This window comes from Somniosus microcephalus, chromosome 5 (assembly GCF_052327205.1).
Source record: "Somniosus microcephalus isolate GS21.2 chromosome 5, FLI_Smic_1.0, whole genome shotgun sequence".
NCBI classification, from domain to species: domain Eukaryota; kingdom Metazoa; phylum Chordata; class Chondrichthyes; order Squaliformes; family Somniosidae; genus Somniosus; species Somniosus microcephalus.
In genome coordinates this window covers 4,211,077-4,234,757 of record NC_140991.1, presented here as the reverse complement: position 1 = coordinate 4,234,757, position 23,681 = coordinate 4,211,077, and the positions used below count along the sequence as shown (strand labels likewise).

Below are 23,681 nucleotides of genomic sequence, written 5' to 3'. Positions count from 1 at the left end.
GCCTTGCCATCCTCGGCTGCGTAGTGGAGAACGGAATCATCGGCCCCGACCCAGAAAGAATGCGCCCCCTCATGGAGCTACCCCTCCCCCACTGCCCTAAAGCACTTAGGAGAACCCTGGGGCTTTTCGCCTACTATGCCCAATGGGTACCCAATTACTCGGACAAAGCCAGACCCCTCCTGAAAGCCACTTCCTTCCCCCTCATGGAGGAGGCGTGCGCGGCCTTCTCCCTCATTAAGGGAGACATAGCCAAGGCCACGATGCACGCAGTGGACGAGTCCATCCCCTTTCAGGTGGAGAGCGACGCATCCGAATTCGCCTTAGCCGCCACCCTAAACCAGGAGGGGAGGCCAGTGGCCTTCTTCTCAAGGACCCTACAGGGCCCCGAGATCCGACATTCGTCGGTCGAGAAAGAGGCCCAGGCGATCGTGGAGGCAGTACGGCGCTGGAGGCACTACCTGGCAGGCAAACGATTTACCCTCCTCACCGACCAGCGTTCGGTGGCTTTCATGTTTAATAACAAGCTGAAGGGCAAAATCAAGAATGACAAGATTTTGAGATGGAGAATCGAGCTCTCCACCTACGATTATGAGATCTTGTACCGGCCAGGCAAGCTGAACGAATCCCCTGATGCCCTTTCACGAATGACATGCGCCAGCGCGCATATCGATAGGCTTCAGACCCTCCACGACCAGCTCTGCCACCCCGGAGTCACCAGACTCTACCATTTCATTAAGGCCCGCAACCTGACCTACTCCATCGAGGAGGTCAGGACCATGACCAGGAACTGCCAGACCTGTGCGGAGTGCAAACCGCACTTCTATAGGCTGGACCGAGCAAGCCTGATCAAGGCCACCCGCCCCTTCGAGCGCCTGAGCATCGACTTTAAGGGGCCCCTCCCGTCCTCTGACCGTAATGTGTACTTCCTCAACATCGTTGATGAGTACTCCCGTTTCCCCTTTGCCTTCCCCTGCCCCGACATGACCAGTAGCACGGTCATTAAGTGCCTGAATGCCCTCTTCGCCTTGTTCGGGTTCCCGAACTATATACACAGCGACCGGGGCTCCTCCTTCATGAGCGAGGAACTCCGGCAATTCCTCCTAGAGAGAGGTATTGCAGCAAGCAGGACCACCAGCTACAACCCCAGAGGTAACGGTCAGGTGGAAAGAGAGAACGCGACGGTATGGAAGGCCGTCCTCTTAGCCTTAAAGTCTAAGGGCCTCCCAACCTCCCGCTGGCAAGAAGTCCTCCCGACAGCGCTGCACTCCATCCGGTCATTACTTTGCACGGCCACTAACACCACCCCCCATGAACGAATGTTCGTTTTCCCCAGGAAGTCGACTACGGGAACCACTCTACCAACCTGGCTGACCGCCCCGGGGCCGGTCTGGCTGCGGAAACACGTGAGGACCCATAAAACGAACCCCCTGGTCGAGAGGGTGAACCTCCTGCACGCCAACCCCCAGTATGCCTACGTGGCGTACCCAGACGGGCGGGAGGACACTGTCTCCCTACGAGACCTCGCACCCTCAGCCGATCCGGAAACACCGCCACCACCCCCCCCAACCTCAGTCCAGGTAGACGGCATGCCGGAACCCCACGAGCCCTCGCCGACCATGCAAACACCAGCATCAACACCGGATAAGGCAACACCACCGCTGCAGCGATCGGAGAGGCTCACGAAGCCTCCGGACAGACTGACCTACCAGAATTGGTAGTACACTTCACCCCGCCGGACTTAATTCTAAACAAGGGGTGAATGTGGTAAACCACGTTCACTATCGTATCACTGTTAGTAGTTAGCACTGTTCACCACTGTTCGTTATAACTGTATCACTGACCACTATTGTATCACGGTACGAGGTCGCCTCTTGCCACACTGCTATACCTGGGATGACCACTGCCGACTCCGCCTTGGCTCCACCCACCAGGCCAGGTATAAAGGTGAGCGACTGGCTGGTATTCCTCCTGCTTGGATCGGATCACCCACGAGAGTGGGCTCTGTTATTTAGTCAATAAAAACCTTTAGTCACCTTCGTAACTCTTCGCCTTTTATTGGAGGAATTGATAGGTATATCAGTGTCACCACTGGTGGAGGGACAATCAGTGCGGATGGAGGTGGACACAGGCGCGGCTGTGTCCCTTGTTTCAGAAACTGTCTACAACAAAATGCTAAAGCATCTTACCCTTCAGCCGACAAACATTGTGCTAAAGACGTATACCGGCGAACCTGTGGCCATGAGAGGCGTCATTGAGGTGACAGTTAAATTGAACGGACAGACTGCAAAACTGCCACTACATGTGGTAAAGGGAAATTACCCATCGCTACTGGGATGTGCGTGGCTAGAGAAAATCACGCTGGACTGGCCTGCAGTCCGCATGATGTCAAAAGGGGAGTCAGGTCTGACTGCAGTGTTAAACAAACATGCAGAACTCTTCAATGGGGAACTTGGGAGCATGAAAAAGATCAGCGCGAGGCTGGACTTTAAACCTGACAGCAAGCCGAAGTTTCACAAAGCCCGACCTGTACCCTATGCAATTAGGCCAAAAGTTGAGGCTAACTTGGAGGCCTTAGTCGAGAATGGAGACCTGGAGCCTGTGAGCATGAGCAAATGGGCCACACCCATTGTTCCTGTCCTGAAAAAGGATGGATCTGTTCGAATCTGCGGGGATTTTAAAGTGACTATTAACCCGGTGCTGTTTGCGGAACAGTACCCTCTTCCCCTCATTGATGATCTTTTTACGGGCCTGGCCGGAGGGCCAAAGTTCAGCAAAATAGACTTATGCCAGGCTTATCTACAAATGCATGTCGATGACAAATCATAGGAGCTGCTGACAATTGTGACACACAAAGGGCTATACAGGTACTGCCGTCTTCCGTTTGGAATTACGTCGGCCCCTGCTCTATTCCAAAGGGCAATGGATCAGATTTTGAGTGGACTGCCAGGAGTCCAGTGCTACCTGGACGACATCCTTGTCACTGGGACAAATGAGGAGGATCATCTTCTGAACTTGGATGCGACACTACAACGACTGAAAGAGTACGGACTCAGAGTTCGTAAAGACAAATGTGAATTCTTTCAGTCTTCAGTTGAGTACCTGGGGCATGTGATTGACGCTACTGGCCTGCATAAGGCGCCGTCAAAGGTCAAGGCGATCGTGGAGGCCCCAGCACCCCAGAATGCGAGCCAGTTACGTTCATTTCTGGGGCTACTTAACTACTATGGGAAGTTTATTCCAGACTTAGCAACATTGCTGAAGCCGTTACATCAGTTGCTATGTCAAGGCAAAACATGGAAATGGACTGAACTGTGCAACGAAGCTTTCGCCCAAGCAAAGAAAGCATTGCTGAAATCGGAGGTCCTGACACACTTCGACCCAAAGCTACCCATGCAGCTAGCATGTGATGCATCACCAGATGGTGTGGGAGCAGTCAAATCCCACATCATGCCTTTGGGTGAAGAGAAATCTATCGCCTCTGCATCAAGCACCTTGAACAAGGCCGAGAGTAACTATGCGCAGATCGAGCGCGAGGCCTTGGGAATCGTTTTTGGAATTCGAAAATTTCATCAGTACCTGTTTGGGAGAAGGTTCACACTCCTGACAGACCACCGTCCATTGACTTCAATCTTCGGGCCCCACACCGGAATTCCATCTCTCGCTGCAAGCAGGATGCAAAGGTGGGCTTTACTGTTGTCAGGACACACATACGACATCAAATATCGCAAATCAGAATTGCACGGCAACGCAGGCGGTCTCTCGAGGCTACCCTTGCCTGTTACTCCCCCAGAGCCTCGTCAGATAGACATCTTCTACTTTAGACAAGTGGAGGGAGCACCTGTCACTGCAGTTCAGGTGCGAAGGTACACCCGCAACGATCCAGTCCTGTCTGAGGTAATGGACGATGTCATTCGAGGGAGAGCTATAGGAGATTCTCCTAGTTTGAAACCTTACGTTTCAAAAAGAAATGAGCTCTCCATCCAGGCAGGTTGTCTTCTTTGGGGACGCCGTGTCATCATTCCGCCACCTCTGAGGGAATCTATACTGCAACAACTTCATACAGGCCACAGTGGGATGGTTCGGATGAAGGAAATGGCAAGAAGCTACTTCTGGTGGCCAGGTCTCAATGGGAATATTGAGGAGAAAGCCAAAACATGTTCCCCATGTCAAAGGGTCCAGAATGTTCCACAGCTGGCAACCCTACACCCCTGGGATTGGCCTGCAGAAGTGTGGCAGCGAGTACATGTGGACTTCGCCGGTCCTTTCGAAGAGAAGATGTTTATGGTGGTTGTAGATGCTCGTAGCAAGTGGCCGGAGGTCGCTGTAATGAGGTCTACCATGGCAGAGAAAACAATTGAGAAACTTGGTGAGATGTTCAGCCGTTATGGCTCACTGGAACAACTCGTAAGTGACAACGGTCCACAATTTGTATCACAGGAGTTTGCAACCTTCCTGCATGTGAATAGTGTCCAACACATCGGGTCTGCGCCCTATCATTCCTCTACTAACGGCCAGGCAGAAAGGTTCATGCAAACTTTGAAGCACGCCTTGAAGGCATCGCAAGGTCAGGACACAATCCACCAACGTCTGAACAGCTTCCTGTTGTCCTACAGGAACGAGCCGCATGCCACAACCAAAACTTCCCCCGCTTCGCTCATGATGAAGAGGCAGTTGCGGACAAGTTTTGACTTACTCAAACCTCCAAGGGCAGAGCAGGTTGTCCATCGTCAACAACAAGCTCAAGTTGAAAAGAGAGAGAAAAGAGCCAAGGAGAGACGGTTTCATCCGGGAGAGCACGGCCTAGCTCGAAACTACAACACTGGACCGAAATGGGTTCCTGCTACAGTGATCGTGCAGACGGGCCCTGTGTCTTACACGGTTGAGACTGCTGAGGATGTCGTCTGGAGAAGACACACAGATCAACTGTTGGTAGGAGCAGAGACAGCCACAGAGGCTCCAACGGCTGTTTGGCCTGAACTGTTTCCAGATGATACCGCAAACCAGCATCCTTTGCCACAGTGCTCTTCTCCAACACAGGAAGTCAAAGAGACTGTTCCACCTGTGCAAACTCCTGACTTTCGACTGACACAGGCACCTTCTCCATCCAGGCCTGTGTCAATGCCTACTGCTGTGGAAGCCAGCGATGACCGCCGGTATCCTGTCAGAGAGCGGCGGCCTCCAAGACGCTTGGATCTGTAGGCTTAGTGACTTACCCACAAGACTGGGGCAGAATAAACCCCAGGGTAAAGTCAGTGGTTGAGGCAGTCTACCTCTACCCTAGGTTCGTTGAGTGCAATGAAAGTAACTTACCTGTTGAGGAATAATGTGGACCTTCCATTTAAGAGGGGAGGAAATGTTATGTATTTTGTGTTCTCCTCCCACCTGTGGTGCCGCTGTCACAGGAGATAAATGGTTGGGTGTTCTCTGTTAAGTTTAGCTCTCTTTGTTTGGAACTTTCCAGAACTTCCTTTCCTTCCAATAAAGCACTTCATGTTTGAATCTCTGAGTCCTAAATTGTGTCTAGGTAGAAAGGTACCGACACAACAACGCCCACATCCCATCAATGAATAAAAAAAAAGATAGTCGCCGGTACCGCAGCCTCATCTACAGCAGCGCCCCCCTCGCAGACAGTCGCCGGTACTGCAGCCTGATCTTCAGCAGCGCCCCCTCGCCGACAGTCGCCGGTACTGCAGCCTCATCTACAGCAGCGCCCCTCGCAGACAGTCATAGAAACATAGAAGATAGGAGCAGGAGTAGGCCATTCGGCCCCTCGAGCCTTCTCCGCCATTCAATGAGATCATGGCTAATCATCCAAATTCAGTACCCTGTCCCTTCCTTCTCCCCATATCCCTTGATCCCTTTAGCCTTAAGAAATATATCTAAATCCTTCTTGAATATATTTAATGAATTGGCCTCCACTGCCTTCTCTGGTAGAGAATTCCACAGGTTCACCACTCTCTGGGTGACGAAATTCCTCCTCATCTCTGTCCTAAATGGCTTACCCCTTATCCTTAGACTGAGACCCCTGGTTCTGGACTCCCTGGCCATCGGGAACATCCTTCCTGCATCTAGTCTGTCTAGTCCTGTCATAATTCTATAAGTTTCAATGAGATCCCCTCTCATTCTTCTAAACTCCAGCGAGTATAAGCCCAATCGACCCAATCTCTCCTCATATGTCATTCCTGCCATCCCAGGTATCAGTCTGGTGAATATTCACTGCACTCCCTCCATGGCAAGAACATCCTCCCTCAGATAAGGCGACCAAAACTGCACACAATACTCAAGGTGTGGTCTCACCAAGGCCCTGTACAACTGCAGCAAGACATCCTTGTTCCTGTACTCGAACCCTCTCGCTATGAAGGCCAACATACCATTTGCCTTCTTAACCGCCTGCTGCACCTGCATGCTTACCTCCAGCGACTGGTGCACAGGGGCACCCAGGTCTCGTTGCACTTCCCCTTCTCCCAATCTATTGCCGTTCAGATAATAATCTGCCTTCCTGTTTTTGCCACCAAAGTGGATAACCTCTCATTTATCCACATTATACTGCATCTGCCATGCTTTTCACAGAATCACAGAATCACAGAAACACCACAGTGCAGATAGAGGCCATTTCGGCCCATCGAGCCTGCACCGACACATATCCCACCCGATCCCCGTAACCCCTACACCGACACATATCCCACCCGATCCCCGTAACCCCTACACCAACACATATCCCACCCTATCCTTGTAACCCCACGTATTTAATCCCCCTAACAATAAGGGTCAATTTATCATAGCCAATCAACCTAACCCGCACATCTTTGGACTGTGGGAGGAAACCGGAGCACCCGGAGGAAACCCACGCAAACACGGGGAGAATGTGCAAACTCCACACAGATGGATCTTTTGCCCAATCACCTCTTCCTCCTCCTCTATGTCTGACTCGGACACAGTGTCAGCTTGAGGGGCCGCCTGCTCACCTGGCGAGTCACCATCTGAAAGCAGGGAGGCACAAGAGTTGCTTTAGAGTGAGGACAGGGCGGCAGCGAGGGAGGCATGAGAGCTGCTGTGCACTGCATTGGTTCGATAGTGGCAAAGGATGCTGGTGTGAGGCGCAAGTGGAAAGGGAGAGGTCAAAAAGGTGATGACCTTACCATTGGTGCCCAGAACAGGGTCAGCATCTCCAGTGGCGACGGGGCCACTCAGCCGGCCTGCCATGATCTGCTCCACTCTCTGCTCGAGGTCGCTCAGCTGTTTCAGGTCAGGACGGCCTCCCCCGGTCTGTCGCTGCTGTCTTCTGTTATGCGCCAGCTTGGACTGCAAGAGAAAGGACCGCCTCTAAGTGCAGTGTCAAGCCCTGATATTGCCCGCACTGCCTCCCATGGTCGAATAGCCCTGACAGTGTCTAAAGTCCTGAATGTGCAAGTGCTTTTCATGACAGTCCCATAGCTGCTGGATGAGGGCTGGCCATTAGAGCTTTCAGACTCGTTTGGCCATAAAGTGAGGTGCACATGCAGGGATGAGGAGAATACTGGAAAGGGTACTCACCCTGACAACCCGCGTGAGGACGTTGAATTTTTTCCGACACTGGGTTGGTGTCCTGCCAACCACGCTGTTGGACATGACCTTGTTTGCCACATCCCTCCATGCTTTCCAATATTCGGAGGGCAGCGGCCTCCTGCCACCCTCAGGGAAGAGGATATGGCACCTGCGGTCCACTGCACCAACCAGCAGCCTCAGGTCACCCTCGCCGAAGCGCTGCACTCTCTCCCTGGCCTTCTCCATTCTCCTGGGCATGGAGCTGTTCCAGAAGCAGTGTTCAGGCCTTGCCTTAGGGCTGCAGTGTGCAGGGCGTGGCAGCCAAGCAATTCCACCCTCCCCCTTTAAGTGCTGACCGGCGCCTGACTGTCTGCCCTCGATGAGCAACTCGCCGCACCTGCGCTGCGCCCACCCTCGGTGTTTGCGCCCTGGATCGCCGGCTTAGCGCCTAATGATAGTCGTGCATCGCCTGCTTTAGCGCAGCAGCAACCTCTTGGGGCGATGCAACTGAATATCGGCGAAGGTGGTGCTAAGTTGCGCCGGGCGCAAAAGTTAGCGAACGCCATGCCGTAGCGCCCCAAACGTGGCTATACTGAATTTCTAGGCCTTGGTGTCTAAATTCTATTGGTGCTGCCTCCTTAAGAGGGACACTTGTGGAGCTGACTCTTCTTATTACTGGCAATTGCCAATTTAAAGTCAACTACAATTTCCACACTTTTGTACTCTACACCTCTATTTATGAAGCCCAGAATCCCGTAAGCCTTTTTAACTGCTTTTTCAACCTGTCCTTCCACCTTCAACGATTTGTGCACACATACCCCCAGGTCTCTCTGTTCCTGCACCCCCTTCAGGATTGTACCAGTTAGTTTATATGTCCTCTCCTCATTCTTTCTAACAAAATGTATCACTTCACACTTTTCTGCGTTAAATTTCATCTGCCACGTGTCCGCCCATTTCACCTGCCTGTCTATGTCTTCCTGACTTCTATCACTCTCCTCCTCACTGTTCACTATACTTCCAAGTTTAGTCTCATCTGCATATTTTGAAATTGTGCTCTGTACACCCACGTCCAAGTCATTAATATGTATCAAGAAAAGCAGTGGTCCTAGAACCGACCCCTTAGGATCACCACTGTATACCTTCCTCCAGTCCAAAAAATAACCGTTCACCACTACCCTCTGTTTCCTGTCACTCAGCCAATTCTGTATCCATGTCCACTGTCCCTTTTATACCATGGGCTTCAACTTTGCTGGCAAGCCTATTATGTGGCACTTTGTCGAACGCCTTTTTGAAATCCATGTTCACTACGTCAACTGTATTACCCTCATCAATCCTCGCTGTTGCCTCATCAAAGAACTCGTGAAGTTAGTTAAACACGATTTGCCTTTAACAAATCCGTGCTGGCTTTCCTTAATTAAACCACACTTGTCCAAGTGACTGTTAATTTTGTCCCTGATTACCGTTTCTAAAAGCTTCCCCACTACCGAGATCAAACTGAATGGCCTGTAGTTGCTGGGTTTATCTTTACACACGTTTTTGAACAAGGGAATAAAATTTGCAGTTCTCCAGTCCTCTGGCACCACCACCGTATCTAAGGAGGATTTGACGATTATGGCCAGTACCACCGCGATTTCCTCCCTAAATTCCCGCAGCATCCTAGGATGCATCCCATCCACTCCTGGTGATTTATCTACTTTAAATACAGCCAGCCTTTCTAATACCACTTTTTTATTAATTTTTATCCTATCAACTATCTCCACTACCTCCTCCTTTACTATGCCTGTGGCAGCATCCTCTTCCTTGGTGAAGACAGATGCAAAGTATTCATTTAGTACCTCAGCCATACCTTCTGCCTCCATGAATAGGTCTCCTTTTTGGTCCCTAATCGGCCCCATCACTCCTCTTACTACCCTTTTACTACTTATATGCCTATAGAAGACTTTTGGATTACCTTTTATGTTGGCTGCCATTCTATTCTCATACCCTCTCTTTTCCCGTCTTATTTGATTTTTCACTTCTCCTCTGACCTTTCAATATATAGCCAGATTCTCAGATGCATTTGCAACTTGACATCTGTCATACGCACTCTTTTTTCTGCTTCATCATATTCTCTATCTCTTTCATCATCCAGCGAGCCCTGACTTTAGTTGCCCTGCCTTTCCCCCTCGTTGGAAAGTTCCTCAACTGCACCTGAACTATTTCCTCTTTAAAGGCAGCCTTTTGTTTATTACAGTTTTGCCTGCCAATCTTTGATTCCAGTTGACGAGGGCCAGATCCATTCTCATCCCACTGAAATTGCATTTCCCCCTGTTAAACATTTTTACTCTAGATTGCTCCCTATCCTTTTTCATAGCTAACCAAAACCTTCTGATATTATGATCACTGTTCCCTAAATGTTCACCTATTGAAACTTGCTCCACCTGACCAACCTCATTCCCCAGTCTGGAGTACAGTTACGTTGAAAGACTGAAGAAGCTGGCGTTGTTCTCCTTGGAGCAGAGAGAATTGAGAGGAGATTTGATAGAGGTGTTCAAATCCATGAGGGGTGTGGACAGAGTAGATAGAGAGAAACTGTTCCCATTGGCAGAAGGGTGGAGAACCGGAGGACACAGATTTAAGGTGATAGGCAAAAGAACCAAAGGCCACGTAAGAAAGACTTTTTTATACAGCGAGTGGTTAGGATTTGGAATGTTCTCCCTGAAAGGGTGGTGGAGGCAGATGCAATCACAGCTTTCAAAAGGGAGTTGGATAAGTATCTGAAGGGAAGAAATGTGCAGGGCTACGGGGAAAGGGCGGGGGAGTGGGACTGGCTGAAGTGCTCTTGCAGAGAGCCGGCACGGGCTCGACGGGCCGAGTGGCCTCCTTCCCCGCTGTAACCATTCTATGATTCGATGGTTCTATGACCATGTGCTGTAACTTTGAAAAAGGTTAAAAGGAAATTGAACAAATTAAATTAAAGTACTGTTCCTTATGGTGATGCAGCACTCCAGTCCCTGCGGTGCCCACCGGTCTCGGAAGGCCTCGCGCGTGCCGGCGGACACCGCGTGCTCCATCTCCAGGGCCAGCCAGGGGTGAACGTGGCCGCGGAAGGGAGGCAGGCAGTCGGGCCGAACGACCCCCTGGACCGCCCGCTGCCTGGACCAGTTAATGGCCACTTTGGCGCCCAGGAGCAGTCCCACGAGGAGGTCCGCTGACCTGCCCGCTCCATTCCGCACCGGGTGACCGAAGATCAGGAGCGTGGGACTGAAGTGCAGCCAATAATCGAGGAGCAGCCCCTTCAAATTCGCTCCCCAGGATGGAGGTCGGCATCCTATTGGGTGAGCGTGAGGCCTGTCTGGACAGATGAACGAACGCACGCATGCACGCAGGGAGACAAATGACACGCACGCACGCAGACATTCACGATGGAATTTACACTTGAGCGAACGAACAGAGGAATGAATGACTGAATGATTCAGCGATGCCAGTAGGACTGGCGAATGCGGGTTCTTTCTTTTCTTGGTTTATTAAACAGTGGCAGTTTGTACTGTAAACATTATTGATTTACCTGTAAAAATGTATTATTGTATTTATATTTGTGGTAAACCACTGTTATTGTATATTGTTACCTCTGGGTGGCACTGTGTACCAAGGCATGCCTCAGCTGACTCCGCCCACATGACCAGGTATAAAGGTGGGGGTTTCGCCGACTCACTTCCTTCTTGGAACCAGCCACCCACGAGAGGCATGCTCTGTTCTCTAGTTAATAAAAGCCTTTTCATCACCTTCCTGATTCATCGTCTTTTATGGAGTAATTGATAAGCGTATCAATATTGTTGACCATTAAGCTGTTTTCGAGGCTTTATCCTTTTTATTGTGGTCAATGAATGTAATGGATTTACTATGTAACTGATGAGTTGCATAAGTAATGTTGTACATGAATATTAAAATTTTAAAACAGGACAGCAGGTAATACCAAGCAAAAATGAAGAGTTACTACATTGCCAATAGGACTGGCGTAAAATTGTTTTTCACTATGGGTACCTGTACTGTTAATATTGTTGATTTGTCTGTAAAATTTACCACTGCATTTGTACTGTTAGTCCTAAAGCTGTTTTTAAGGCTTTGTTTTATTGCGGCTAATGAATGTAATGGATTTACTATGTAATTGATGAGTTGTGACAAGTACTACCATATTGAAAAAATGTATTATTTTATTTGTATTGTTAATCTTAAAGTTGATTTTTTGTTAAAATTAGCCTTATTGTGGTTAATGAATGTAATGGATTTATTATGAAGTTGATGTATTGTAATAAGTATTACCAGATTTAAATAAAAGATTAGTACTACCATATTGAAAAAATGTATTATTTTATTTGTATTGTTAATCTTAAAGTTGATTTTTTGTTAAAATTAGCCTTACTGTGGTTAATGAATGTAATGGATTTATTATGAAGTTGATGTATTGTAATAAGTATTACCAGATTTAAATAAAAGATTAGTACTACCATATTGAAAAAATGTATTATTTTATTTGTATTGTTAATCTTAAAGTTGCTTTTTTGTTAAAATTAGCCTTATTGTGGTTACTGAATGTAATGGATTTATTATGAAGTTGATGTATTGTAATAAGTATTACCAGATTTAAGTAAAAGATTAGTACTACCATATTGAAAAAATGTATTATTTTATTTGTATTGTTAATCTTAAAGTTGATTTTTTGTTAAAATTAGCCTTATTGTGGTTAATGAATGTAATGGATTTATTATGAAGTTGATGTATTGTAATAAGTATTACCAGATTTAAATAAAAGATTAGTACTACCATATTGAAAAAATGTATTATTTTATTTGTATTGTTAATCTTAAAGTTGATTTTTTGTTAAAATTAGCCTTATTGTGGTTAATGAATGTAATGGATTTATTATGAAGTTGATGTATTGTAATAAGTATTACCAGATTTAAATAAAAGATTAGTACTACCATATTTAAATAAATATGTTCGACACAAAAAAAGAAAAAAATAAGTTTAAACAAGGCCCCAATATCTCCGTGTGCCCCGTGGGAATGCGGGTTCACATGGGGAGCCCGTGGGCCAATGAGACCATTCATTTACTGCCGGTTAAACAGGGGATAAAAAGGGGGAGTCGGCTCTACAGCCTCACTTATCTGGGAGCCTTGCTTGTTAGAATGGAGGGGCTGCGGGTTCTGGGCTTGTTCTTTCTTACAATCTGTTCATCTCAGCCGCCCTCTCTCCTTCTCCCCGCCGATCAATGTTGGCTGTCTCCCAAATTCCGCCAAGACTGCGGGTTTGGGGGAATTGAAGGCAGTGAGTGTGTGCGGAGAGGCTGCTGCTTTGATGCCGGGAGCCGGGATGTGCCGTTGTGTTTCTATTCACTCCACAATCTGCCAGGTGGGTGTATTCTCGGCTCGCCTATATTCTGGGCCAGGGCTTCCCAGGACCAGTCGCAATCCAACTGCACTGGGGATTCCCTGGACAGTATCCTCTCTCTCCTCCTGTCCTGAAACATCAGCTGGAGTCTCCAACCTCTCCAGTCCGGGAGCTGGCGGGTTTAGGAAGTGTGTTCAGTTCTACAGTTTGAAAGTCTGATCATTGAGATCCTGACCCAGGATCTCTCCTTCCTTCTCTATGCGACTTGGGACTTCTGATGGTTGAATTGCGCCCCAGGATAGGAGGGCAGAGTGAAGATCAGTCCCTGGCTGGCACTGACCGGACAGGCTGTGGATTTGATGCCGGTCTTGTGTAACCAGTCCAGTAGGGATGGAGTTGGTGACCCGTCTCCATTAGATGGAGAATTGGGGTGTGGACGGGGAGAGAAGGAAACTAGAAGCTGGTGCTGCGCTGGGCGGAGTTTCTCCCCCTCCCGGTAACGGTTCCCTTGCCATTCCCCGTGCAGCAACTAACCGCCTTTCATTGACTCTCTCCTGCAGTGTGCACCAAGGATGGGCGGGTCCTGATCGCCATCTCCAAGGATTTGACGCTGCCTCCTGTAAACCTGACAACGGTCCATCTGAAGGATGGACACGGAGCGGAGTGCAGTCCGACCGTGGCCTCTGCAGACACTGTGCTCTTTCAGTTCGCAGTCACTGAGTGTGGCACTACTCAGCGGGTAGGTATTGTGGGCTGGGAGCCCCATCAATGGCTGTCAGTCGGGTGGGAAAGAGGGGGTCTAAAGGGCAATGGGGGCCCTTAAAGACACTACATGTGATAAGGCAATGGCAGACTTGCTCAATTTCTCTGTAATGATGGTCTTCTGTCTCTTGTAGCTGGACGGGGTGAACGCCGTCTATGAAACGGATGTGTTGGGTCAGTTTGAGATCTTGGATGGAGCTTTGGGATCGGTGACCCGGGACAGCCCCTTCAGGTGAGACTGGGAGCACATGGAGCGGGTAGAGAAGGTGAGGAGCTGAATTCTCCAGCCGTGTCCGTTCTCTTGCAGGCTCCATGTCCAGTGCAGTTACAAGGGGAGCCAGGAGTCTGAATTGCAGGTGAAGCCCAGAGTTTACAGCCTTTCTCCGCCACTGCCTGCCACTGAGGCCGGGATCCTGGTTCTGGAGCTGAGAATAGCGAGAGGTAGCGAGTGCTGCTGATGGTTAGTGTCCAACTTCAGGCTCTCTCTCCAAATAGTGGCCGTCCTTCATCGTCTTCTCTTTCCAGATGGTGGCTACCGGAGCTGGTACGTGGCCAGTGACTACCCGATCCTGAGTGTGCTCCGGGACCCCGTGTTTGTGGAGGTTCGAGTCCTGAACCGGAACGATCCGTCCCTTGTGCTGGTGCTCAATGACTGCTGGGCGACCCCCACCCCCGAGCCGCATTCGGGGCTCCGATGGGACCTCCTGGTGGGCAGGTAAGGCAGCGAGTGAGGGACCTTGGGGCAGGCTGGTGATCGGGGAGGGGGGCGACATGGACTGGGTGAAGGAACGGCCAATAATCAAACCAATCTGAGCTCCAGGTTGACGATTGATGACTTGAATGGCCTGGTTTCTTTATCTCGTCTAATCTCGGGACTTTGCTTTGATGTGCCGCTGTAACTCTGTAGTTGGGAGTTCCAGGTGCCCTCTCCATATAACCCGCTCTTTCTCTGTTCCAGGTGCCCCTTTACTGGAGACAATTACAAAACCCGCCTCCTCCCGGTAGACGCCGCTTCCCATTCGCCGTTCCCAACTCACCAGAATCGGTTTGTAGTCAGCACTTTCGCTTTCTGGGACCGAGTTTCGGGCCGGGCTCTGAGCGGGCAGGTGAGTTTCCTTCAGTCTTGCTCTCTTGGTTGAACTTGTTCCCTGGGTCTTGCTCACAGTGAGGAGGCCCCTGTTGACCCTTTGACTGTAGAAGCATGAATCTCCTGACTGGGAGCTGTGGCACTGACCACACCGCACTGTCTCTTTCCAGGTTCACTTCCACTGCAGTGCTGAGGTTTGCTTCCCTTCCACCCGAGAGAACTGCACGGCTCCCTGCAGCCCCAGTAAGTAGCTGGGATCTGACTAGAAACTGAACCCTGATGGGGAAGGGTGGGTGTGGGGCATCTGGACACTGGGCCCAACAGTGGGCACAGGAGCAGTGTCCTCAATCTGCCCGCTCAACTCTATCCCAGTTAGTCTACAGCAGGATGGCAATCTGGCTCAGCGGCTCTGAGCACATCTTGCACTGGTTCTGAATGGAATCCACCTCTGGCCTTAAACATTGATCTAGCATCCTGCTGTCACCGGGAGTTCCAGGGTGGAACCGAACCGATATCTGGGGGAGACTTGGGCAATGTGTGTATGTCCAGTGTAACCGCTGGTCAAACTAGTGCTTAAAACGGGTCACTTTCCCTCCCCCGCCCCCAGGAGACCAGACTGGCCATTGGACCCGTCAACGACTGCAAACTTTGCTGGGTTGAAGCGGGTCTTTCTGAGAATAGGGAGTGAATCTTAGTCTGACAGTGAGGGAACCGTATTTAACTAGTACAATCTCACTCCGGTACTCACTGCCCGAGGGTTTTTGCATTGGGCCATCGGATTGACCATCTGATTTGGGGCTTCAGACAGCTGCACATTGAATCGCCCACCTTGAAGTCTTGTCTCTGCCTCTTGTCTCCCCCAGAGAGGCGAAGAAGCGCCGATGACCGGGCTGGGTCCTTGGTGACTGCTGATGGAGCCATCATTTTCCTGGAAGATGAGGAGAGATTGGCTGCTGGGATCCACCAGGAAGAGAAAGGTAAAGGAGGCCCCTGCTACACTCTAGTGATGGAGTAACTAGTGCCCATCTAACCCTCCCTTCTCCCCACAGATGCTGCTGCTGATTCCCCCTCCCGTGTTCTTCCTGGAGTCGCGGTTGGGGTAGCTCTGCTCTCCGTGGCCCTGTTGGTCGGGACTGTTGCCATGTGGAAAATGGACCATCGCCGCAGGGTGGGCTCCGAGTGCAGCTCCGTGGAACTGTAGATGTGTCTGTTGGATAATAAACCCCTGTTATACATGAAACCTGATCTCGTTATATTCAAAGTTCTGGCTGGATTTTACTGTCCTTGTGTTAATTGGTAGCCTGTTTTGGGAATCTATTGGGCCGCTTCTCTCAGCTGCCTTAACAATTGTGCCTCCCAAAAAGAAATCAGCCAAATTTGAGTTCCAGAGCAGTTTTCTATTCGTTCCTGGGATGTGGGTGTCACTGCAAGGGCAGCGTTTATTGCCCTTGTGGTGGTGGTGAGGTGCCTTTTTGAACTGCTACAGTCTGTGGTGAAGATACACTCCCAGTGCTGTTAGGGAGGGAGTTTCAGGATTTTGACCCAGTGATGAAGGAATAGCGATACTGTATTACCAAGTCAGGATGTTGTGATTTGTAGGTGGTGGTGTTCCCATGCACTTGCTGCCCTTGTCATTCTAGGTGGAAGAGGTCACCGGTTTGGGAGGTGCTGCTGGAGCAGCCTTGGCGAGTTGCTGCAGTGCATCTTGTCGATGGTCCACAGTGCACCGGTGGGGCAGTGATTGTGTAAGATGGTGGATGGGGTGCCAATCAAGTGGGCTGCTTTGTCCTGGATGGAGTAGCGCTTCAAGTGGTGTTGGATCTGTACTCATCCAGGCAAGTGGAGAGTATTCCATCACACTTAGTCTTGAAGTCCAGATGCTTGGAGATTACTGGATCTGTGACTGGAGCCTGGCAGAGATACAGGTCTCCAGGCTCCCGTTGTTTCAGGGGTGATGTGGGTACATGTGACTGGCATTCTCTACAGATAAACTACAATAAATGGTTGGGTTGGGCCTCACTAAAGCGGCAGTGGAAACATTGGGCTAGAAATTCAGTTGTTAGCGCCGGAGAAGTGGGGCGCAAAGCAGCTAGCACCCAGGCATGGCGCGATCTGCGCCTCTCGTGAACTTCAGTCAAGATTTAGCGGCAGCGCAAAACTGCAGTGCCCACTCAGAAGCGCGCACAGATCCTGAAGTCATTTCATGGTGCAACGCCCTTGGTGTTCCCTGATCTGGAACTTCATTGGCACCCCCTCTGTGCGCCTGGCGCCCCAGCGACTGGTAGGGGGAACGGTTCCCAGTTGCTGCGGGGGGTGCTATTTAAAGGGGACTCCTCCTGCATTATAAGTGGCAGCCATTTTGTGCCAATCCTTCTGGGAGAGACAAGGGGAGAGCTTTCTGCTTTGACTCAGTGCTCGCACAGGTACTTCTGGCTTTAGGCCAGAGCTTTGTACTTGGATTTAACTTTCAGTGCCACAGCCTAGAGTCACCACATCTAATAGGGGCTGCAATGGGTGGAAACGTTGGCTTTCTGCATTGCATTCAAATGACTTGGATGCCGTGAGTGCCAATCGTGGCCAGACAGCAGGGCCAACAGGTGTTGGCACAGGAGGCCTTACCCACCCAGGCTATCCCGCCAGCAGTTCTCATATCTGAACATGTCTGAGGAGTAGTGTTTGGAGGCTGTGATGCAGAAGGGAGGTGGTCACTGAGATCTGCCACCTGCTTCGCAGAGATCTGCAGCCACAGATGAGGAGCAGGATGTCTGTCGGTGGCAGTGAAGGTGATGGTGGCTCAACTTCTATGCCACTGGCTCCTTCCAATCTGCTATTGGGGACATTGCCAATATCTCCCAGTTCGCGGTACATTGCTGCATCTAGCAGGTGACCAAGGCCCTTGTCAGAAGACCGAGGTTCTGCTGAGTGAGTTTGAGCAGCTAGGGGTCAAATTAAAAAGCAGAACCACAAGGGTAATAATCTCTGGATTACTACCTGAGCCACGTGCAAATTTGGCTAGGGTAAATAAAATTAGTTAAATATGTGGCTCAAAGCCTGGTGTGGGAGAAATGGGTTTTGCTTCCTTGGACACTGGCATCAGTACTGGGACAAGAGAGAGCTGTTCTGTTGGGATGCACTTCACTTGGCCAGTGCTGGGACGAGTGCGGGCGAATCGAATAACTAGGGCTGTAGAGAGGGCTTTAAACTAATTAGTGGGGGGGGGGGGAGGTTTTAAGAGCTAAAAATGACAGCAGAGAAGGCAATAGAGTAAGGTAGCAGTGGGGGAATTAAAAACCAGAGCGTGTCAGGAAGGGACAGAATGTATAATAAAGGTAAAGTAGTAAAAGCAGGAATAAATTGCCAAAAAATATTTGAAAGTTCTTTATCTGAATGCACGCAGCATTCGTAACAAAATTGACGAGTTGACGGTACAAATAACTACACATGGGTATGATCTGGTGGCCATTACGGAAACATGGCTGCAAGATAATCATGACTGGGAACTAAACATACAAGGGTATTTAACTATTAGGAAGGACAGACAGGAAGGAAAGGGAGGTGGGGTTGCTATGTTAATCAAGGATGGAATCACTGCAATAGTCAGAAATGATATTGGGTCAAAGGATCAGGGTAGTGAAATAGTTTGGGTGGAGATGAGGAATAAGAAGGGGGGGGGGGAAAGTCACTAGTGGGCGTAGTCTATAGGCCTCCTAACAGTTGTAACTCTCTGGGTCGGATTATAAATCCGGAAATAGTTGGGGCTTGTAATAAGGGAACAGCTATAATCATGGGGGATTTTAACTTTCATATTGACTGGACTAATCAAATTGGGCATGGCAGCCTTGAGGAAGAGCTCATAGAGTGTATTAGGGATGGGTTCCTTGAGCAGTATGTAACTGAACCAACCAGGGGGCAGGCAATCTTCGATCTGGTCCTGTGTAATGAGACCGGATTAATAAAAAATGTCCTAGTAAAGGATCCCCTTGGAATGCGTGACCATAATATGGTTGAATTCCAAATTCTGTTTGAGGGTGAGTTGGATCTCAAACCAGCATACTGAGCTTAAATAAAGGAGACTATGAAGGTATGAGTAGAATTGACTAAAGTGGACTGGGAAAACAGGGAAAACAGATTAAAGTGTAAGACGGTACAAGAGCAGTGGTCTGCATTCAAGGAGATATTTCACATCTTTCAAGATAAATATATTCCACTGAGGAAAAAGGGAGTAAAAGAAAAGACAGCCATCTGTGGCTTGGTAAAGTAATAAAGGATAGTATCCAACTGAAAACAAGGGCATATAAAGTAGCCAAATCTAGTGGGAGGATAGAAGATTGGGAAGCATTTAAAAGCCAGCAAACAATAACTAAAAGATTAATTAAGAAAGGGAAGATAGATTATGAAAGTAAACTAGCAAAAAATATAAAAACATAGCAAGAGATTCTACGGCTATATTTAGGAAAAGAAAAAGGGTGGCTAAAGTGAACGTTGGTCCCTTAGAGGATGGGACCGCGACACTACTGGTGGGGAACATGGAGATGGCAAAGATGCTGAACAAATATTTTGTATCAGTCTTTATGGTAGAGGGCACTAAATATCCCAACACTGGACAAACAGGGGGCAATGAGGGGGGAGAGAGGAGCTAAAGACGATTAAAATCACTAAGGAGATGATCTCAGTAAAATAATGGGACTTAAGGCGGATAAATCCCCCGGACCTGATGGCTTGCATCCTAGGGTTTTGAGAGAAGTGGCGGTAGGGATTGTGGATGCATTGGTGATTATTTTCCAGAACTCCCTGGACTCGGGAAAGGTCCTGGCAGATTGGAAAACTGCTAATGTAACACCCTTATTTAAGAAGGGAAGTAGACCAAAAAGCTGGAAACTATAGACCAGTTAGCCTAACATCTGTGGTTGGCAAAATGTTGCAGTCCATTATTAAGGAAACAGTAACAGAGCATTTGGATAAACATAATTTAATAGGACAGAGTCAGCATGGTTTTATGAAGGGGAAGTTGATGTGCCTTCAATAACCACAAAACTAGAAATTTTAGACTTTAACAAGTTGGCTATTAATCACTAAGATCAGAGCTAACATCTCAACACACTGACTGGCGCGCAGGAATGAGTCATACAGATCCTGGGATCTTTATGTAAGAGAAGACAGGGGCGGAGCCAAGACCTGGAACATTCCAGGTTAGTCAGGAAAGAGGAAGTGAAACTATACACTGTGTGGGGGAGGGTAATATACATGAGTGCAAAAACGAATACAGGCAAGCCAAACACATTTCATTACATTCACCCCTTCTTTAGATTTAGCCCATTGGGGTGATGTTTCTTCAAAGTTGGTATAAGTGAGTCTGTCAGGAGGTTTTGCGGTTCTCGGTGATTGGCGCAAAGCCGGTTGGGGTGCCTCTAGGGGAGTGGATTCTGGTTCCTCCGCTGTCCGGGCCTCCGCAGTGTCTTCCAGGTTAAAGTTGGGTATTGATACCTCTGGGCGTCCTGTCTCTTTTTGGTGTAGTCTTCCTCGGGTAGTCTCTCATCGTTCTCTCCACTCCCCGAGGGAGCGAGGTCTTTTATGGAAACAGTGTCCTCTCACCCGTCAGAGTATTCGATATAGGCGTACTGAGGGTTTGCATGGAGGAGCTGTACCTTTTCCACAAGGGGGTCCGTTTTATGGCCTCTCGCGTGCTTCCGCAATAGTACTGTCCCCGGAGACATCAGCCACATGGGTAGAGATATGCCCGAGGTAGATTTCCGGGGGAAAACGAACATCTTTTCGTGAGGGGTAGCGTTAGTGGCTGTACCTAACAGAGACCTTATGGAGTGGAGCACGTCTGGGAGGACTTCCTGCCAGCGGGAGGTCGGAAGGCCTTTTGACTTTAAGGCTAACGTGACAGCCTTCCAAACAGTAGCATTCTCCCTTTCCACTTGCCCATTACCCCGGGGGTTGTAGCTAGTGGTTCTGCTAGTGGCTATCCCCTTTGAGAGCAAGAACTGGCGCAGTTCGTCACTCATAAATGACGTCCCCCTATCGCTGTGTATGTAGTTCGGCATGCCAAACATGCAGAATAGATTACAGAGACACTTGATGACCGTGGCACTGGTCATGTCTGGGCAGGGAATGGCGAAGGGGAAGCGGGAATATTCATCGATGATATTGAGGAAGTATACGTTACGGTCGGCAGAGGGAAGGGGTCCCTTGAAGTCCAGACTTAGGCGCTCGAATGGCCGTGTGGCTTTGATAAGGTGTGCACGGTCAGGCCTGTAGAAACGAGGCTTGCATTCCGCACAGATGCGGCAGGCTCTGGTCATTGCCCTGACCACCTCGATGGAGTGGGGTAGATTGCGGGACTTTATAAAATGGTATAGTCGGGTGACCCCCTGGGTGACAGAGGTCGTTGTGGAGACCCTGTAATTTCTCCGTATGAATGCTGGCACACATTCCCCGTGATAGGGCGTCTGGGGATTCATTAAGGGCTCCCGGCCTGTACATAATATCATAGTCGAACGTGGATAGTTCGATCCTCCACCTGAGTATTTTGTCATTCTTGATTTTGCCCCTTTTGTTTGTTATTAAACATGAAAGCCACCGACCGCTGGTCGGTGAGCAGGGTGAAACGTTTGCCGGCTAGGTAGTGTCTCCAGTGCCGCACTGCCTCCACTATAGCCTGTGCCTCCTTCTCGACAGAAGAGTGCCTGATTTCAGGTCCCTGAAGGGTTCGGGAGAAGAAGGCCACAGGTCTCCCAGCCTGATTGAGTGTCGCAGCTAAAGCAAAGCCTGGCGCGTCGCTTTCGACTTGAAAGGGAATGCTTTCGTCCACTGCACACAGTGCAGCCCTTTCAATGTTCTGTTTGATACTGGTGAAAGCCTCCCGAGCTTCAGCTGATAGTGGGAAGGACGTCGATTTAATGAGGGGTCGGGCCTTATCAGAGTAATTGGGCACCCATTGGGCATAATACGAAAAAAATCCCAGGCACCTTTTTAAAGCTTTGGGATTGTGTGGCAGGGGCAGTTCTTTTTAGGGGGCGTAATCAGTCAGGGTCCGGTCCAATTACACCATCTTCCACCACACAGCCGAGGATACAGAGACAGGTTGTGTTGAAGACACATTTGTCTTCGTTGTAGGTTAGATTCAGCTTTAGGGCAGTTTTTAAAAATCTCGCAAGATTTAGATCGTGGTCTTGCTGGTTGTGCCCGCAGATAGAGACATTCTCCAGATAGGGGTAGGTAGCTTGTAGTTTATTCTCGTCAACCATGCGGTCCATCTCATGTTGGAAGACCGAGACCCCATTTGTTACCCCGAAGGGCACTCTGAGAAAATGGTAGAGGCATCCGTTCGCCTCGAAGGCGGTGTATGGGCGGTCCTCCGTTCTAATGGGGAGCTGGTGATACGCGGATTTGAGGTCGATAGTCGAGAAGACTCGGTATTGCGCGATCTGGTTGACCATTTCTGATATGCGGGGTAAAGGGTAGGCATCCAGCTGGGTATAAATATTAACAGTCTGGCTGTAGTCAATTACCATCCGTTTCTTTTCGCTATTTTTAACTATGACTACTTGGGCACGCCACGGACTGGTACTGCATTCAATAATGCCTTCCCGCAGGAGTCTGTCCACTTCCGCCTTGATAAAGTGTCTGTCTTCCAGACTGTACCGTCTACTTTTGGTCGCTATGGGCCTACAGTTCGGAGCGAGATTAGCGAATAAAGAGGGCGGGCTGATTTTTAAGGTTGATAGGCCACAGACTGTGAGCGGCGGCTGGGACCCGCCATATGCTAGCGTGACACTTTCGTGGTGGCACTGGAAGTCCAGGCCCAAGATTACATTAACACAGAGTTCTGGCATCACGAGGAGTTTAAAATCCTTGTAGTCCGTGCCTTTTACAGTCAGTGTTACCACACAGTAGCCCAAAATGTCCGAAATGTGGGGCTTAGCAGCCATAGCAATTCTGCTCCGTGTAGGGGTTACCGTTAATGAGTGCTGCCGTACCAGGCTAGGGTGGATAAAACTCTCGGTACTCCCACAGTCAATTAAACATTTCGTTAAATTCCCGTTTACCTGTATGTCCATCATGGATTTTGTCAACGGGTGTGGAATCGCGGACCAATTCGTCATAGTACGCGTTGGCCATCACGGCCTTGCAGTTACAGTCCCGGACCAAGTCCTTTAGGCCCTGTAAGAAATCGTCCATTGATTCCTCAGGTTGCTGCTTGCGTGTAGCCAGCAGGTGTCTGGCGTACACTTCATTTACTGGCCTCTGGTATTGGGCCTTCAGGATAGTGATGGCCTCCATGTAAGAGGTGGCGTCCCGGATGGACGAATAAATCCGATGATTAACGTGAGTAGTCAGTAGACTCAGTTTATCTACCTTGCTAGCGGATGAGGCCCTTGCGAAGAGTTCGAAGCATTTGAGCCAGTGTCCAAATTGATTTGATGCTTCAGCAGAATATGGATCCAAGTCCAGACGCTCTGGTTTTAGGAGTCGATCCACCCTAGTATTCTTCAGTGATTAAAATTGATGTGCCTTCAATAACCACAAAACTAGAAGTTTTAGACTTTAACAAGTTGGCTTTTAATCACTAAGATCAGAGCTAACATCTCAACACACTGACTGGCTCGCAGGAATGAGTCATACAGATCCTGGGATCTTTATGTAAGAGAAGTCAGGGGCGGAGCCAAGAGCCAAGACCTGGAACATTCCAGGTTAGTCAGGAAAGAGGAAGTGAAACTATACACCGTGTGGGGGAGGGTAATATACATGAGTGCAAAATGAATACAGGCAAGCCAAACACATTTCATTACAGAAGTCATGTTTGACAAATTTGCTCGTATTCTTTGAGGATGTAACATACAGGTTGGATAAAGGGGAACCAGTGGATGTAGTCCATTTGGACTTCCAAAAGGCATTTGACAAGGTTCCACACTAGATTACTGATCAAGAT

At 49.2% G+C, this 23,681-nt stretch overlaps 1 protein-coding gene across 1 annotated transcript in view; it reads left to right on the top strand.

Moving 5' to 3' along the window:
• LOC147116818 (zona pellucida sperm-binding protein 4-like) overlaps positions 1 to 16,579 on the top strand; it is a 53,855-nt gene extending 37,276 nt beyond the window's left edge. The window contains exons 6-13 of the mRNA XM_085987173.1: positions 13,455 to 13,633; positions 13,791 to 13,888; positions 13,964 to 14,097; positions 14,182 to 14,371; positions 14,615 to 14,762; positions 14,914 to 14,986; positions 15,607 to 15,720; positions 15,793 to 16,579. Coding sequence (XP_085843299.1) covers positions 13,455 to 13,633; positions 13,791 to 13,888; positions 13,964 to 14,097; positions 14,182 to 14,371; positions 14,615 to 14,762; positions 14,914 to 14,986; positions 15,607 to 15,720; positions 15,793 to 15,944 — 1,088 coding nt within the window. The 3' untranslated portion in view covers positions 15,945 to 16,579. The remainder of the gene's footprint in view (positions 1 to 13,454; positions 13,634 to 13,790; positions 13,889 to 13,963; positions 14,098 to 14,181; positions 14,372 to 14,614; positions 14,763 to 14,913; positions 14,987 to 15,606; positions 15,721 to 15,792) is intronic.
• The last annotated feature ends 7,102 nt before the right edge of the window (positions 16,580 to 23,681 follow it).